The sequence below is a fragment of the Penicillium pulvis genome, assembly GCF_028828015.1.
Source record: "Penicillium pulvis strain IBT 33274 chromosome Unknown contig_10_segment0_segment0, whole genome shotgun sequence".
Lineage (NCBI taxonomy): Eukaryota > Fungi > Ascomycota > Eurotiomycetes > Eurotiales > Aspergillaceae > Penicillium > Penicillium pulvis.
In genome coordinates, this window is record NW_026643071.1 from 3275957 (window position 1) to 3292403 (window position 16447).

The 16447-nt window shown below is 38.0% G+C and overlaps 1 protein-coding gene across 1 annotated transcript; it reads right to left on the bottom strand.

The window, feature by feature from the left end:
* Positions 1–1152: 1152 nt before the first annotated feature.
* On the bottom strand, positions 1153–1911 carry N7503_001222 (uncharacterized protein; the record flags this gene model as incomplete). The annotated part of the gene is made up of 1 exon (XM_057060783.1): positions 1153–1911. One exon carries the CDS (start codon positions 1909–1911, stop codon positions 1153–1155), a length of 759 nt encoding a protein of 252 aa, XP_056927706.1.
* Positions 1912–16447: the final 14536 nt, after the last annotated feature.

The following is a 16447-nucleotide window of genomic DNA, read 5'->3' on the forward strand; positions in this document are numbered from 1 at the left end:
AACTTTATATTATCTATCTATAATAGGGATATAGATAATCTTAGTTATCTTATCTCTTTAAACTACCTAGGCACTCTAGATATACCTACTAGCTAGTAGATATTTAATCTTAAGTCTATTAACCCTAAATTCCTTTATCTAGTTATTCCCTTAACACCCCCTATATCCCTTATATATATTAGATCTAATTAGAGAAAGGCGTATATTCTTTATAATAAAATAACCTATACTAAATAGGTAGACTAGTAGCTATAGACTAGTTATAGAAGAAAGAGTAAGATCTATTAGGATTTAAGTCACTAGTCTAATATCTAGAGTAAATTTAAATAAGTTATATATAGTATAGATAGCGCACTAAAGGTTATATATAAAAATTATAGCTAGATCCTTAAGTATCTATATACTCTCTATACTCGCTTAACTAATTAGAAGGTATAATACTATAGTATATCCTTTATATTAAAGTATATTAAAAGTATAGTATATTAAAAGGCTAAGCGTATACCTATAGTAGAGATAACCAAGTTCCTTTAGAAAGCTATATATTCTCTAGAACCTTAAGACTTATACTTCTACTTACTAAGTCTATCTAGTATAATACTACGACTATAGCTTCTTTCTTATAAGAAGCCTAGGAAGAAGAGATTTTATTATTTTTATCTCTTAATTAACTCCTATTTTATCTAGTTAAGCACCCTAAATTCCTAAGCCTAATTTAAATAGCTCGCGCTTCTCTATCTACTCTATTTATCCCCTCTATAGATATAAATCATCGCTAGCTATAGTCTTTAATTAGTAGTCAGCAAAAATCTATACTTAAGCTACTTCTAGTAAGCTTAAAGATCTCTATTACCCTTAATTACTAGATATCTCTATATTCATAGGTATTTATGGCTATCACTAGCTACTTTATTAATTATAATTAGGTATATCAAGAAGTACTCTTAGATTTTAAACTAATTTATAAGATATATTCTAGTATAAACCTAAGTAATACCCTAATAGAAACCCTTCTTAAGCATAAAATTAAAGACTAGGTATTTAGCTTAATAATAGATAATATAGTGGCGTCTGACAAGTCTGAGACAACCCATTTTACCGCTTTATATTCTGCCGCATTTTCTGCTAGTCAAAAACCCCTAGAATTACTATCTAATAACTAGTATACCAGCCTTCGTTTTGAAGCACTTGCTGCACCCGGTGAGGCATGGTTATAGCAAGGTTTTCTAGCATATCTATATCCATCTCTGACCAAGCTTCTTGTGCTATAGAAACCACGAATTCAAGGGTTTCGTCGTTGTCTGGCATACCTCTAATTTCAGGGTGTAATTCATAGATTTTTGCCTTTAAGAGCGACCAAAGGTTCTCAATAGGGTTTAAATCAGGTGAATAAGGAGGCCAGGCCATGATTTCGAAGTCTTGATCCGCTAACCAGTCACGTACGACGTGTGCGGTATGCACAGGAGCGTTATCTTGTTGGAAAATAGCGCCATGAACTCCATCTAATAAAGTTGGAAGAACTCGTTGGTAAAGCTCGAGGATTACCCATCGATTAACCCCTCTATGAGGCGAATCTGGGTCTCCAAAGAGGGGAATAAGGCCTGTTCTTCGACCACTTCCTGAAAAGGCGGCCCAAAACATCTGGGACTTAGCCTTATGACAATCAACTGCGTCGATATCTCGGAGTGGAATTTGAGTCGAGGGTCGGTTAAAGGTATACTCTCGGCGAGCACCTTTACCTTTTTCGACAGTTGATTCGTCAGACCAGAAGATCTTTGTCCATTTTTCGGAGTCATAATCTTGGACTCGTCGAGCCCATTCAAATCGCTTTCGAGCTTGATCTTCAGTAAGCGCTGGGCGTCGAAGACGAAGCCATTTCCGTTTATTCTCTTCGCGAAGAAGTCTCCACATCGTATCTCGACAGACTTTATAGTCAACTGTTGCAAGAAGTTCATCATATTTAACGCATGGGTTATCGTCAATCGCTTAAAGGATATTCTCCTTATTAGGCTTCGGTATATGGTGTGGTGTCTATGGTGTGGTGTGGTGTGGGCCTAAAAATGGTGCACCATTTGCCTTTGAAATGGGCCCGGGCCCATATGGTGCACTATATGGTGTCTATGAAAGTGGGTCTAAAATTATGTGTATTTTTCATAAAATATGTAGAAAGTTTGGTTTTAGAGGGGTAAAATACCACTTTAAATACCTTATATATTACACATAGATAATATAAATTTAGCTTTTAAAGGTATAAACCCTATGGTTCTACCTTATTTTTTTAATTTTTTTTGTGATTTTTATATATAAAAGTAAGACCTAAAAGCCACCCTAATACCCTAGCACCTATATAATTAAGAAAAGCACGTATAATTAATCTTATTAATTAGTGATACGCCTATTCTACTTTATCCTATCTCTACCTAGTAGCTCTAGCTCTTCTAGAAACCCTAATTAAAGGCAATTCTCTATTATCTAACCTTTTATCTAAAGAATCTTTAGATAAAACCTCCCTTATTCTCTTTATAGACTATTAAATTAGGACTAGCTACTCTTCCTCACCTAAGCTATTAAGGTCTAGGTCTTTGATATTACTAATATCCTTAAGTATTACTTAAGTCTCTAAGTCCTTTAATCCTACCTCCTCTTTGATCTTAAGATTCTTAACTAGCTAAGTTAGCTCTTCTATATCTATATCAAACTTTATAGTGCGATTATATACTATAAGGTCTTTTATAGTAGAAGTGCTTAGTCTACCACGCTAGTAGTGGTATATATTATATACTATATTAAACAGGCGCTCTATACTAGCACTAGTTACTAGAATAGAGAAGAGATCTTAAGCTATCTAAGCTAGGGTGGGGTATTTAGTCTGATTATTCCACTAGAAGATATAGGGTTCCTTATTAATTAGCCCTAGTTAGGTTAGTAAAGGGCGGTTAGGTTAGGCTATAGATATAGAGTCTATATAGATATATAGATATATAGATATAGACTTAACGTACTAGCTTAAAGGTAATCTCCTAGCTTATCTACTTACGTAGGTAATATACTAGCTTTTGGAGGCATTATAGACTAGACCGCTAGCTCTATAGCTATATATCTCTGGGCTTAGGGACTCAAGATTGGGTTATCTTATTAATAAGATCTAATCAGATCCTATAAGCTTAATCTATAGACCTTAGTATAATCAATCATCTTATCTTCCCACTCTTTAGATTAAAAGAATTAAAGCTTATATTATAGGACAAGGATCGTTCTATATATATATATACTACCTAGGGTCGGGTCTATGGTCTAAGAGTAATACTCTTGAAGCTTAGATTTAGCTACTTATAGAGCTAAAAGCATATCTTATTTCTATAAAAGCTAGAGTTATATAGTTAGTATAGGGTTATATAACCTATATATAAGCTTATATAGGTTAAACATACCTTCTTTTACTAAAGCTTAGCGATAGAAGACTTAATATACTAGAATAAAGCATTATAGATATTAAATATACTATATATAGTGATATCCTTTATCTTACATAATATAGTAGTAAAGATAAAGAAAGGCTTTATAATATATAAAAGATAGATAATTTAACGCTATTTATCTGATCTTATACGCATTTTACCCTAGAATAGCTTATAGTAGCTATCTAGAGCTAGTCTGATCTAAATAGCTCTTTCTAGTATTAGAAAGGTCGAGTTCTATTAAGTCTAAATATCCTAGATAGGGTAAAGTGGGTCTTTTATCCTATCTTTTGCCTACTCTATCTAGAAATCATCCCGTCTTTATAGGCTTATATTAATATAGACCGCTAGATTCCATACCTTCTATAGTGTATGAGTAATACTAGTTATCTAGCTGATTTCCTTATACTTTTAGAGATCTTTAGACCAGACTAGCTCGATATTATCATTTTTAGGGTTAACCCTAATTATCCTATATAGCTACTTTAAGGATAGCTAGATTATATATACTATATAAGGGACTCAAGGAATCGAGGTCTCTAGATAAGCATCTTAAAGAAGTTCTTAAAGAGATAAGATTAAAGTCTTATTGTTTAAAGCGTTGTCCGTGGTGATAGCCATGATCCAGTCTGATATATTATGCTTTTCTAGTATTAGGGTAAGCATATATATAAGATTAGCGCCTAGATATAGATATATCATATATTAGTCTAGAGCTATATAATATAGAGCTATATAATATAGAGCTATATGATATAGAGCTATATAATATAGAGCTATATGATATAGGGTGCCTAGGGTTAGACTTACCTAAATAAGGGCTATATAGGGGTTCAAACCCTAGCAGGACCTCTCTATAGTGCTAGTCTAGGTCTAGAAAATAGCCTATAATAGCTAGATAAGATTGGGAGTATAGAGATATCTAGTAATCTAGGGTAATTAAGAGCTTAGAACCTTCTAGAAGCGTGCTTAAAGCGGTTATTTATTGATTTAAGCTTTCATCTTGTAGGCGATAAGATAAGGTTTGAGGGGAAGGTAAAGATAGGACTAAAGTAAGCTAGACCATTCCTTCTATAAAGGCCTTAAATTGCTAACTATTTAAGATATTAAAAGGTAGGTAGTGGGTGATAAAGAAGTTTATAAGCAGCTTAAACCATGCCTGATAGGTTATATACTACTTTAATTGAACTACCTAGGTAGGGTTAGTATATATAATATATATAATATATATGATATATATAATATATATAATATATATAATATATATAATATATATAATATAAGGTAGTAGGGTAGTAGGGTAGTAGGGCAGCGGGCTTACTATAGTAAAGGCAAAGCTGCTCTTAATTGAAGCCTGGCTAGGGTTAATAACCCTAGACTTATAGACTTTCTTAATATAGCGAAGAATAGTAGAGGTTCCTCTAATAGAGCTTCCACTATTACTCTAATTAGGGTGGCTTAGTAGTATATTATATACTATATAGCGCACTTTTGGTAGTCTAGTCTAAACTTCTATAACTTACTTAATATAGGACTAAATCTTCGAATTTCCCATTTTTAACCAATTAAGAGCTAGTTTAGTGTCCTTTAACCTATTTAGGGTTGTTTTCCACTATTTTAGGAAGCTATTATAGTTTAATTTAGACTATATAGCGTGATTTCCTACTTTAGGTATAGAAAACTATAGAATTTCATTAGGTAGGGTTAATAGGGCGCTTAGGGTAGGTAGGGTGCTCTAGGTAGGGTAAAATATTAATATTAACTTAGAAGGAGTAATTAGATCGCTCTAGAGAGGGTTTAGAAACCCTAATTCTAATATGCTAGGCATATAGAGCTAAGAGAGAGCTAGGATAAAAGGATTTTTAAAGATATTACCTTCTAGAACCCGATTAGTTAGATATTATATATAGGTCTGGTTCTATAGCGCTAATTAGTTACTACTATAGTGGTCTTACCCGCGCGCTATATAATCAGGAACACTAGTTTGATTAACCTATATTTCTATAGAATTCCTACCTAGACTAGTTAAAATAGAGCTTTTAAGCTTATATATAAGGTTAATACCTTATAATATAGCTTATTCTTTATTTAAATTATATATATAAAGGGTAGTTAGGGCGAAGACCTAGATATATAGTTAGTAAGGTAGTAAAGCTATATGTTCTATATATATATATCTCCCCTATTAGTATAGAAAATCAACCACTTTAAAAATTACCACCCTATATTATACCCAGCCACCCTATCCTATGGGGGGTCCTCTTAGTTAGGCTGACTGAGAGCCTAGCGCGGATTTAATATATAGGAGGAATATCAAGAAAAAAGCTGACTAAGGCTAACTTCGGGAACTGACTAAATATTTAAAAAGCTAACTGATTTATATTAAACTTTATAGAAGTCTAAGTTAACTATTAATCTTTCTTATTCCTAGATCTTAGAGGCTAAAATCTATTTAATAGGGTGTGGTAATGGTTTAAAAATAGCGGGTTCTTAAGATCATTTTTTTAGTTTACGACTGTGGAAAAATGAGTAGCGATAAGATAAGAAAAGTCTTAATCTTAAAGTACTAATTATCTAGATCTAAACCACCTTATTTAATTTAGTTTAATTTAATTTGATTTAATTCGATTTGATTTGATTCGATTTGATTTGATTCGATTTTATTTGATTTGATTTAATTCGATTTGATTTGATTTGATTCGATTTGATTTGATTTGATTTGATTTGATTCGATTTGATTTAATTCGATTTGATTTGATTTGATTTGATTTGATTTGATCTGATTTGATTTGATTTGATTTAATTTAATTTAATTCGATTTGAGTTAGTTATATTTGATTCGATTCGATTTAATTCAGTTTAACCTTATTTAATTTAATCCTACCTAGTTTAATTTAATCGAATTTTTATCGAATTTTCTAGTAAGGCTTACTAGAGTAGAAGAGGTAGTAGTTTAGAAGTGCCGACTGTATAGAATCTTAAGATTTCCACTATATTATTTATCTTCCTCTTCTTGATTTCCCCTTCTTATATAATAGAGGATTAATTAATTCCTTTATTTCGTTAAGGCCTAATTTAATAATATTTTTATAGAATATTTAAGTAGGCTTTATGGCGTGGAATAGTAAAAATAGTAGAAATTCCCTTTAACTAAGACCCCTAATCTAGGGCTAATATTACTATTACTATCTCCTGATCTAGATTAAACTCTTCGTTAGATGATAAATCTATATATATAGCTATATCTTCTATCTTCTCTACCCTCTTATCCTAACTCTCGCGAGCCTCGCCTTAATCTCTTCGTTTTGATTCTAGGGTAGCCTAGTGTGGTGACTCTTGGTTGGGCTACTTTACCACGCTAAAGAACGTGGAAAGGTGGGGCTGGCTAGATAGGACCTGCTATGGGTTTGGCTTTAGTCTTAGAGATCCCTAGCGTCTTATGAGCTTATATGCCTTAATATCTTATTCTACCTTCTTCTTCTTATTTGTAATCCGTCGTTTTTCCCTCTCCTAGAGCTCCTTTGCGCGCTTATCCCGCTCCTCTTAGCGTTCGATTTGGGCTAGTTCCTTGTCTATAAAGCGGAAAACCTTATTACTACGTTAGTGTCGTCGTTGTATAGTGCTTAACTTTTTAAGGATAATTCGCGGTTTTCCCTCTAGTCGTTTTAGTGGGGGGTAATAGGCAATCGTGGTGGTTAGGGGCATTTTAATGATCGCTAGCGAACTAGAGCGGTATCTCTAAGTAGTAAAAGGAGATGATTTTAGATTTACTAGTTTACTATCTTAAGATATGTATGATTTAATTAAACTAAGCTCGTTTTAGTCGTACGAGGAGCCCGAGAGTTAATATATTATATTCTAGCTAAACTAGCGAGACTCTATAGAGGGTGATTTTCTAAGTTCTATGTAGCGGGATAGTAAGGCTAGAGATAGTCTAAGAGGGCTATAGGTAAGGGTGGACCTAGCTAGCGTATTTTAAGGCGATATTTCTCTTAATCTAGTATTAGGGAGCGGCGGGGTCCACCCTTATAAGTAAAGTAAGAGGAAAGTGAGAGAGAAGTAAGAATAAAGTAAGAGGAGTTAAGTAAATATCAGGTAGAAGAGAGGTAGCCTCTCTAGGCTTGAGTTTTTTTAAATATCGCGTATCCCCTATTAGTGGAGCGGGTAGTGTGACGAACTCTTCCTTATGGCTAGCGCCCTACCCGCTCTACTAACCTAGTAAAAGAGAGGGGAGAAAGAGAGAAGGAAAGGTAGAAAGTCTGAATTTATAGTCATGAGATCCTAAGTAGACCTTTATATTATTATTTAATAAATCAAGTTAAGCCCTACTCTATATAGAAGTCATAAAGCGTAGATAGATAAAGATCTAATCTAGGAGGTCTTGATTATATCCTTACCTTTCTACTATAAATTGTATAAGAGAGACTGATTTTAAATTAATATAATATTTCTATTAACTAAGGCGTCTATCCTGGTTAAATACTAGGTAAAAAGCCATAGGTTTTGTGTAGTAGTGATTCTTTTAAGTTCCCTATATTAAAAATCCTATCTAGGAGAACCCGACTATATCTGATATTTTATTAATTTAAATCTCTCTTAAATATTAACTACCTTCTAATTGTATAAGAGTATAAGATTATTAGTATTAAGTTAGAGATAAATAAGAGTTAAATCATAGTCTATTCCTTTACTAAATACTAACTATTCCTTTACTAAATACTAACTGAATTTTCACTTTTCTTTTTTTTTTTTTTTTTTTTTTACTATAAATATAACCTTTTCCTTTTTCTTTTCTTCTTCCTTTTATATATTAGGGGTCCCTATCTCTAGGTAATATCTGACTTATATTAAATAAGAGAAAGGTTAGATCTTAACTTAGAGATAGGGATTCTAAGTATACCTTAAGTAAATAAATAATAAACCACTTCTTATGCGGAGATTAATAAAGTCACCTCGCTTACTAGACCTCGTATGAGGTATATTAAATCTAGGTCTTTTATATTCTAGAGTAAAGTGAAGTAAACGCTAGGGCTTATATAATATGTATTAAACTTAGTGCTTTTATATATCTAGGAGAACCCGACTATATCTTTTAATATTTATCCCTTTTACCCATGAATTATATAAGAGAGGCTAGTTTTAAATTTATATAATATCTCTATTAGTTAAGGCGTCTTTCCTTGTTAAATTCTAGGTAAAAAGCTACGGGTTTTGTGTAGTAGTGATTCTTTTAAGTTCCACTTATTATTGAAAATCCTATCTAGGAGAACCCGACCATATCTTTTAACGTCTATCCCTTTTACCTAGGATTTGTACGAGAGAGGCTAGTTTTAAATTCATATAATATTCTTATTAATTAAGATAGATTCTTAGAGTAAATCCTAGGTGGAACCCTCTAGTTTTTATAGGGTGGTGGTCTCCACCTGTGGACTACGCTAGCCCCTCTCTAAATATATATCTTAACTACCTTATGCTTCTACCCCCTATATTATACACTATACTATATATCTTTAAATTCCCCCTTTTCCCTATAGTATCCCGCCTATCTAGATAACGAATCCTCCTTATTTTAACCCTAGTCTAAAATGATTGATTATATTTCCCGTTTTACTAGCTTTATACTATATTTCCCCCTTTTCCCTATTTTCTTATCTATTTATATTAATTAAATCTAGTGCCATTTTCTATTATATCTAAATTCACTCCTATCTCCTAGGTTTCTTTAACCTATTAACCTAATTTATCTCGCTAGACCTACTATAGTGGACGAAGCGCTCGCCTAGAAGCTTTTCTAACTTACGCCTGAATTCCGTATTATCCTTTGTTGATGGTGCGAATTTAGAATTCGACCTAATTCGATTTAAGACTATCTTAATAAAGCGCTATACTTGTTACTAAAGCCGACCGCCGTGAAGGTCGCTTGTGCTATTCACGACTATTAGAATATTGAATATGATACTAAAACCTTACTATATCCCCTCGTGCTCTAGTAGCCCATCCTAGGTCTAAAACTCCACACTAATGGTCTTTAGTACACCTGGACGAGCTGCCCTTGCCTTGGCTATTCCTGCTATATAGTAGCCACGATGCTCGAGTATTAGCGTGGCTATTAGCTTTCCTCTAACCTAAAGTATGATAACCCCCCTAAGGACCTAGGCTATACCCCTATGACCTATCAGTAATACTTCTGGTCTGGTACTGGATCCTCCTTCTTCTAGGTCGAGTAGCCTGGCCTAGAGTATAAGCCCGCGGCGCCGCCTCTAGCTCCCGAGGTCGTGGATTAGATCCTCTAGGCCCTAGAAGACTAGTTCTAGGCCGCTCACCAGCCCTATAGAAGCACGATCCAGCCTGGGCTCGTTAATAAGGCTAATCCCTAGTTGAATTATACGCGCTAGGCGGAGTACCTCGCTGGCACCTCTACGCAGCCCCTCGTGGATCTGATCGTGACTCTGGCTGCCGATGCGGATAGAGACAAGGCAGTGGTGCGAGTGATCTATAACGCTCTGGCTCGCGCGGCCTAGACGAGCTAGTGGATCACGAAGTATTATGGCCACTTGATCTAGATTGAGGCTGCCTGGACTAAGGCTAACCGCACCCCTATGAAGCTAATCTAGCCCTATATAGATAAGGCGAGTATTGTGAAGTATCTAGAGCTCTGGTAGTAGATCCTTTACTTCTTTACCTGGACCTAGTAGCCTCTGGATTGGCCCACCCTGGCCTATCGATTCACTAGTCGCTAAAGCTAGAAATAGTAGGCTCTCTAGCGTCTCACTGAGTCCTCTCTCTCGAGCCCTGAGCCTAAAGACGCCCTAGTGGATGAGGCGTGCTATCGCTTTTAGCTCCATCCCCTTGAGATCACGTGCCGCGATTTCTGCCTTGAGCTCTTAAATTAGTAGATTAGCGTGGAAGAATATAAGTGTGCCCTTATCTACGTGTTGGCGGTGCTTAGCTGGTCTCCCTAGGGCTAGCGGGATACTAATAGCTACCTCCCGATCCTCTTAAAGGTGATTAAGGTCTCCTAGTTCCTTATGCTTAGTAAGGCCCTCTTACTTGACGCTAATTAGGACTAGATCCTTGAGGCCTTCACGGGCGATCGCACTAAGACTACCCCTTGGGCTAGCTAGACTCCGCTAGATAACCTAGAATACTATTCTAGGGGCGAGGATGAAGGCTACCATATTGTGATGCCTAGCTCGTCTCTATTACTATACCCCTTGAGTAGTCCCGCTCTCTCTTCCCCTAATTAGCCCCGTTGGATGAGTAAGTTGTTCTACTAGTGGGTTAAGATTATTATAAAGGCCTATATGATCTGTGGCACTAATAGCCTGATGTAGTGGATACTCGATCTCTGGACCTATGGTATTAAGGTCTACTATAATACTATGAGCGCGGGTAGCGTGGGCTAGATAGATCTTGATAAGCTCCTTTATAAGGACGTCTACTTTACTATAGATGATTTCTAGGGTCTTGTGTATACCCTTATCCGCTCCTTTATATAGACTATGAATAAGAGCCTTCTACTACTTAATAAGACTACCCTATACGCCTCTAGTATCCCCTTTGACTCTTTGATAGATGATCTGGCCTAGACGGCCCCGAACTAGAGCTTTTTATAGGATACTTAGATAGAATAGCCCGTGGATAGCACCTGGTGGCTACTAACCTAGATCTGTATGGAGCCCGAGCTCTAGCGCTCCTTTATTGATGTCCATAACTCCCGCCTTCGCTAGTCCTAATTTAAAAGCTATTCCTTCGCTGTTGTACGCTTCCTAGAGAAACTTAGCGTCCTAATCTATATCACTAGTGGCTAGCCTACCTGCGCTCCCGAGCTTCTGAGTGTTTAGCACTAAAATCTGGAAAATTCCTACTAGAATATCTTTATTAAGGATGGCCTAGTAGTCCTCGCCACGAGCTACTATAAAGGTTTCTATGCGAGTAACGACGCTAAGATCATCCACCGCTACCTTCCCTATACTATAGGTGCCCTTATGATTTAATATCTCTAGTTAGTATAGCCCTTTATTGAGTGGCTAGATTATATCCTTAGTTACCCTAACCCGCCTATCCTGCCCTCCCACGCCGCGCTGCTTTGGTCCCTGGACCCGTGGAAATACTATATCTGGACCTTAGAGCGCTTTAGCTAGGTGCTCTAGCGTGAGACGCGGGATAGCCTCTAAGGCCACGCGTTGAATATCCCTAGATATTGGGATATCGCTATTAGGATCAGCCGCCGTTTTCTTTACCCTAAAAGTGCCTTCTAGCATAATTTGTACGAGGAGGGCGTGGCGGGGGAGCCTAGCGAGGATCTTAACGCGCCCAATCTCTCTAACCCTGAGTAGGCCCTTGTATACTTTATTGATAACTAAGTGGGTTACTCCTTGTATGTAGTGGGTATGGTCTATGCCCGCGAGCTCTCTGAGTAGCCTAGCTCTACCACATAGCGCTGTTAGCTCTTCTAGGTTGTGAGTACTGACTGGTATAGCTTACTAGGCTTTATGAGCCCGGGCCTGGGCCCGGGCCTGAAGAAGTGGAAGATGGCCCTATGGTAAGATGAAGGCGTGGAGCGTTGGATGAGATAGTGGTATGATCTCTCTAAGGCGGACCCTATGACCGCGCTATAGTAATTCATGGGTAGCGACGCTACGTAGTTCTGTGGTCTCTAGCTCCCTATGATCTAGGCCATCTAGGCTGGCGTGAGCCCTGTGCTCGCGGTGATGCCTACTAGGGGTGGTAAGAGCTTACTCTTTATACTCCCCGCCTTTATAGTTAAGGGCCTTATAGTGGTGATTATCCTATTAACTATCCTTCGCTGTAACCTCTAGTAGCGATATACCGCGCTTGGTATTAGCTATGAGGAATAGGATGGCTAACGATCCGTGGAGACCGCCTTAATCGTACTTATGACCCCTGAGTCCGCGTATAGGGACGCGTTCTAGGCCTTCTTAAACTAGTAGCGTCTGCTCTACTGTCTTAATTGGATCGTGATTAACGAGTACTATACTATACTTACCTACGATTAAACGTTCTAGCCACTAGTCCTAAAGCTTGGGGACTTACTTAGCGCGTAGACCTAGCTACTCTTACTTACCACGACCCTTCCCCTATCTCTTAAGCCCCGCTTCCTTAAGCTTCTCTACTACCCCTAGGAGGATCTCTATATCTTCTAGGATTAGACGAGCTGGCCTAATATAGCGTATCGGATCTTCTAGCCCGAGATCTCTAAGACATATCTCGCCTATACCTAGTAGATCTAGGACCTATAGATCATGAAGTTTATCCACTACTACCACTCCCGCTAGTAGCCTAGCTGGACTATTGTCTACGCTAGCTCGATCGCGATAGTGCGATTGATAGCGTAGTAGCTCTAGTGTAACGCGTTCTTTACTAACTAGGTCGATAAGGAGGGGATTCTCCGCTGCTTCCGCGATGGCCCTTCTAGCATTATCGTGGCTATGAGTGCCCTTAGTATAGGTATCAATATCCTAGATATTCGCTTAGTGGTGTACCTTAGCCTATCTTGTACGCTACTTGATTATGCCTAGGAGAGTGGCCATACAGGCTAGGATGGCGCCTTAAGCGAGGCTATCATGATCTAGCCTAAGAATCTTAGTCTTCCCCTGTGGTTTAAGCTAAAGCGTAGGCTCTCGCTTGTGGAGACCTAGGCGTATCTTATTGAGCGGGCGATAGTAGAGGCCTTTCTAGATGAGTAAGAGCTAATCTGCCGGCACTAGATCCTTAACTAGTACCTTAATGGCGAGATCCATGGCTACTAATGTGCTCGCTATAGAGATGCCCTAGGTAGGATTAGCGCGTCCGAGATTGAGTACGACGTCTATAACCCAGAATAGCTCGTTTGAGATAAGGAGCTCTTGACCCCTAGCCTAGCTTATAGCCTAGCCCTAAGCACCCCGCCCTAGGCTTGGACAAGCCCTACTAGCTCCCCTATTACTCTTATCCCCCGCTCCTAGAGTAGCTCCTTTAAGAGCCAGCCACCACCAACCCTATAGATCTAGTATCCTATATTACCTAGCCCAGCGATCTATTATATATCTCGGGCACCAGCACCCTAGCACACCTTAGCCCAGCACACCTCACACTAGTATACCATACTCTAGCACACCATACTCCAGCACACCGCACCCTAGCACACCACACCCCAGCACACCATACCCCAGCACACCACACCCTAGCACACCACACCCTAGCATACCACACCCCAGCTCACCCCTCATCTAACCACCACCCATAAGGCCTATCTCACACTATACTAATATATACCCTATCTAACCACCACCACCACCTAGGCGTATCCCATACCACACTAGCGTACTCCTTGTCTAATCACTACCCCTATGGGTCTCATCCCCACCACTACTCGTGCCTAGTTCCGCTAACAAGATATCTCTCAGCAGTAATTAACCCTAAAATATCGCTAAACTAATAGACCAATCGATATCGATCTCGACCTAATCTAGTAAGAGATAGACGCCTAGCATTATCGATACTAGTTCTACTACTATAATAGCATCCCTGAATACTATGAGATATATAAGTGCCCTAGGCATGGGTTTTAATAAGCGAAGTCTATCTAGCTTAGCACCCAGGATTTAATTAAGTATAATAACCAAGGGGGTACCTACTATACCTATGGTATACCCTAGTCCCTTTATTAAGAGGGCGTAACTTAGACGTATACTTGTAGGGGGGTGATATATAGCACGATTTACTATATGATCTACGCTACCGCCCACTCTCCCAAAGACCAGTAAGCTATTACCGTCATCTAATCCACCTAGTAAAGCTAGTTACGAGAGATAGAGATTAACCCCTATAATCATGTTAAGGTAGCAGAGTGGTTTAGCACCACAGTTCAGACAAACCGCGGCCTAGTGGGGTAGATGGCGATCTTATTCGCGTGGCTTCAGCAGCAGTTCCTCGTATAGGGCTGGTAGCCAGTTATTAGTATATAGTTTATAATATCAGTTCCTAGCCCGTCTACCACCCTATCCTAACCGCCTTTCTATAGAATAGGTAAATTACTAGTAGAACCATTTCACCACAGACCTATAAGCCCTAACTATAGGTCTATAGAAGATACCAATAGGTTAACTAGTTATGTTTTTATCCTTCTTTATTTATAGACGAGCTAGATTAGCGGTTAGCTAACTAGTTAATCTAGCCTTAGTAAGAGGTAGGCACTATAGCTAGAGCTTTATAGCCTAGGGGTAGGCCTAGGCCTAACTCTGATTAGTTAAGTAGAGGGTATGCCACCCTTAATAGATAGCTTTTATACTAGTCTTATTACCCTTTCTAAGTAGTAGACTAGCTAATAGATCTATTAGGCTAGATTAACCGCTTAATATACTATCTCTATAGGCTAACTAGTCAAATCCCCTTTTGCCTTTTTCTTCATAAATGAGTTAGATTAGCTTTTAGTTTAGCGGCCTAGGGGTCTATATGCCTGGGCAGTATAGCTCGGGGGTCAGTTAGGGGGTCCAGGGCCCAGACGAGCAAGATCCTAGGGGTAGGGCCCAGGCTTAGCTTGATTTCTATAGATCTAGGTCTAGCCCTCTTGAGTCAACTTCTTGGGATTACTCCACGAGGTTACTATCTTTAGTAAATCTAGCTTTTGCATAGAGACCAGCTACGCGAGAAGATGATTTCAAGTATATATATGTCTATATAAAGTACGTGATTTTATACTAAGGTCAAAAACCAAGGATATCTCTCTAAGTTTTATATATATATATTTTAACTCATGGCACTAAAATTCGAACTTTCCTATCTAGTAAGACTTTAATAGACCCTAATCGGCGGTATATATCTAGTTAACTAGTTAATCTACTAAGAAAGTCTAGTCCCTATATACTAGGCTAGGGTGGCCAACTGGTTAAGTTACCTTTAACCCTTCTTTCCTTATCTAGGTCTGGTTAGTATCTTAGTAGTAACCTCACCCTATATAATATCTCTAATAATAAATTAACCCTTCACCCCTGTTAGGGCTTAGAGAGGTTAGTTAGAGGGTCAGGTATGGCTAGGTCAGGTATAGCAGGAATGATAAATTCAGGTAAAGGGTCAGGGTAGTATCCTCGGTTTTCTCGCCCTAGATAGCTTATTATATCTTCTAATCTAGACGTTCCTTATATGAGACGCCTAGGGGTCTTATTCCTACGTTTTAGGTATAATAACTCGCTGGTTAACTATCACAATTTGATTCCCTAGCCTATCCTTAGATCCCTTACTACCAAACTTAATATAGATAGCTTTTATAAACTACGTAAATTATAGGTATTACCTCTCTTCCTAAGTAGTCGACTAGCTAGTATATCTAATAAAGCTAGGTTGGCTAGTTAATATCCTATCTTAAGAGGCTAACTGGTTAAGCCCCTATATCCCTTTTTCTTTATAACCAAGTTAGATTAGCTTTTCGTTAAGCGGCCTAGGGGTCTATATACCTGAGAACCAGCACCCTAGGCCTAGTCTCGGGGGCCTAGGGCCTAGACAAGTAAGATCCTAGGGGTAGGGCCTGGGTTTGGCTTAATTTCTAGAGATCTAGGTCTAGCTATCTAGATTAAACTTCTAGGAAATACTCCACGAACTTACTACTTCTGGTAAATCTAGCTTTTGCCTAGAGACCAGCTACGGGAGAAGATCATTTAAAGTATATATATATCTATATAAAGTACGATATTAATACCTCTATCGAAATCTCATAGCACCTTACTAAAGTATTATATATATATCTTGCCTCTAGACATCAGAACCCGAACTTTCCCATTTAGTGAGACTTTAATATACCCTCTATTAGTGGTATATATCTAGTCGACTAGTTAATCTAGTAAGTTAGTCTAATTCCCATATCTAGGCTAGAGCGGCTAACTAGTTAAGTCCCGTGTGCTATTTTCTTTATAGCTAAGATAGATTAGCTTTTTATTCAGCGGTTAGGGTGGTTAGGGTGGTTAGGGTGGTTAGGGTGGTTAGGGTGGTTA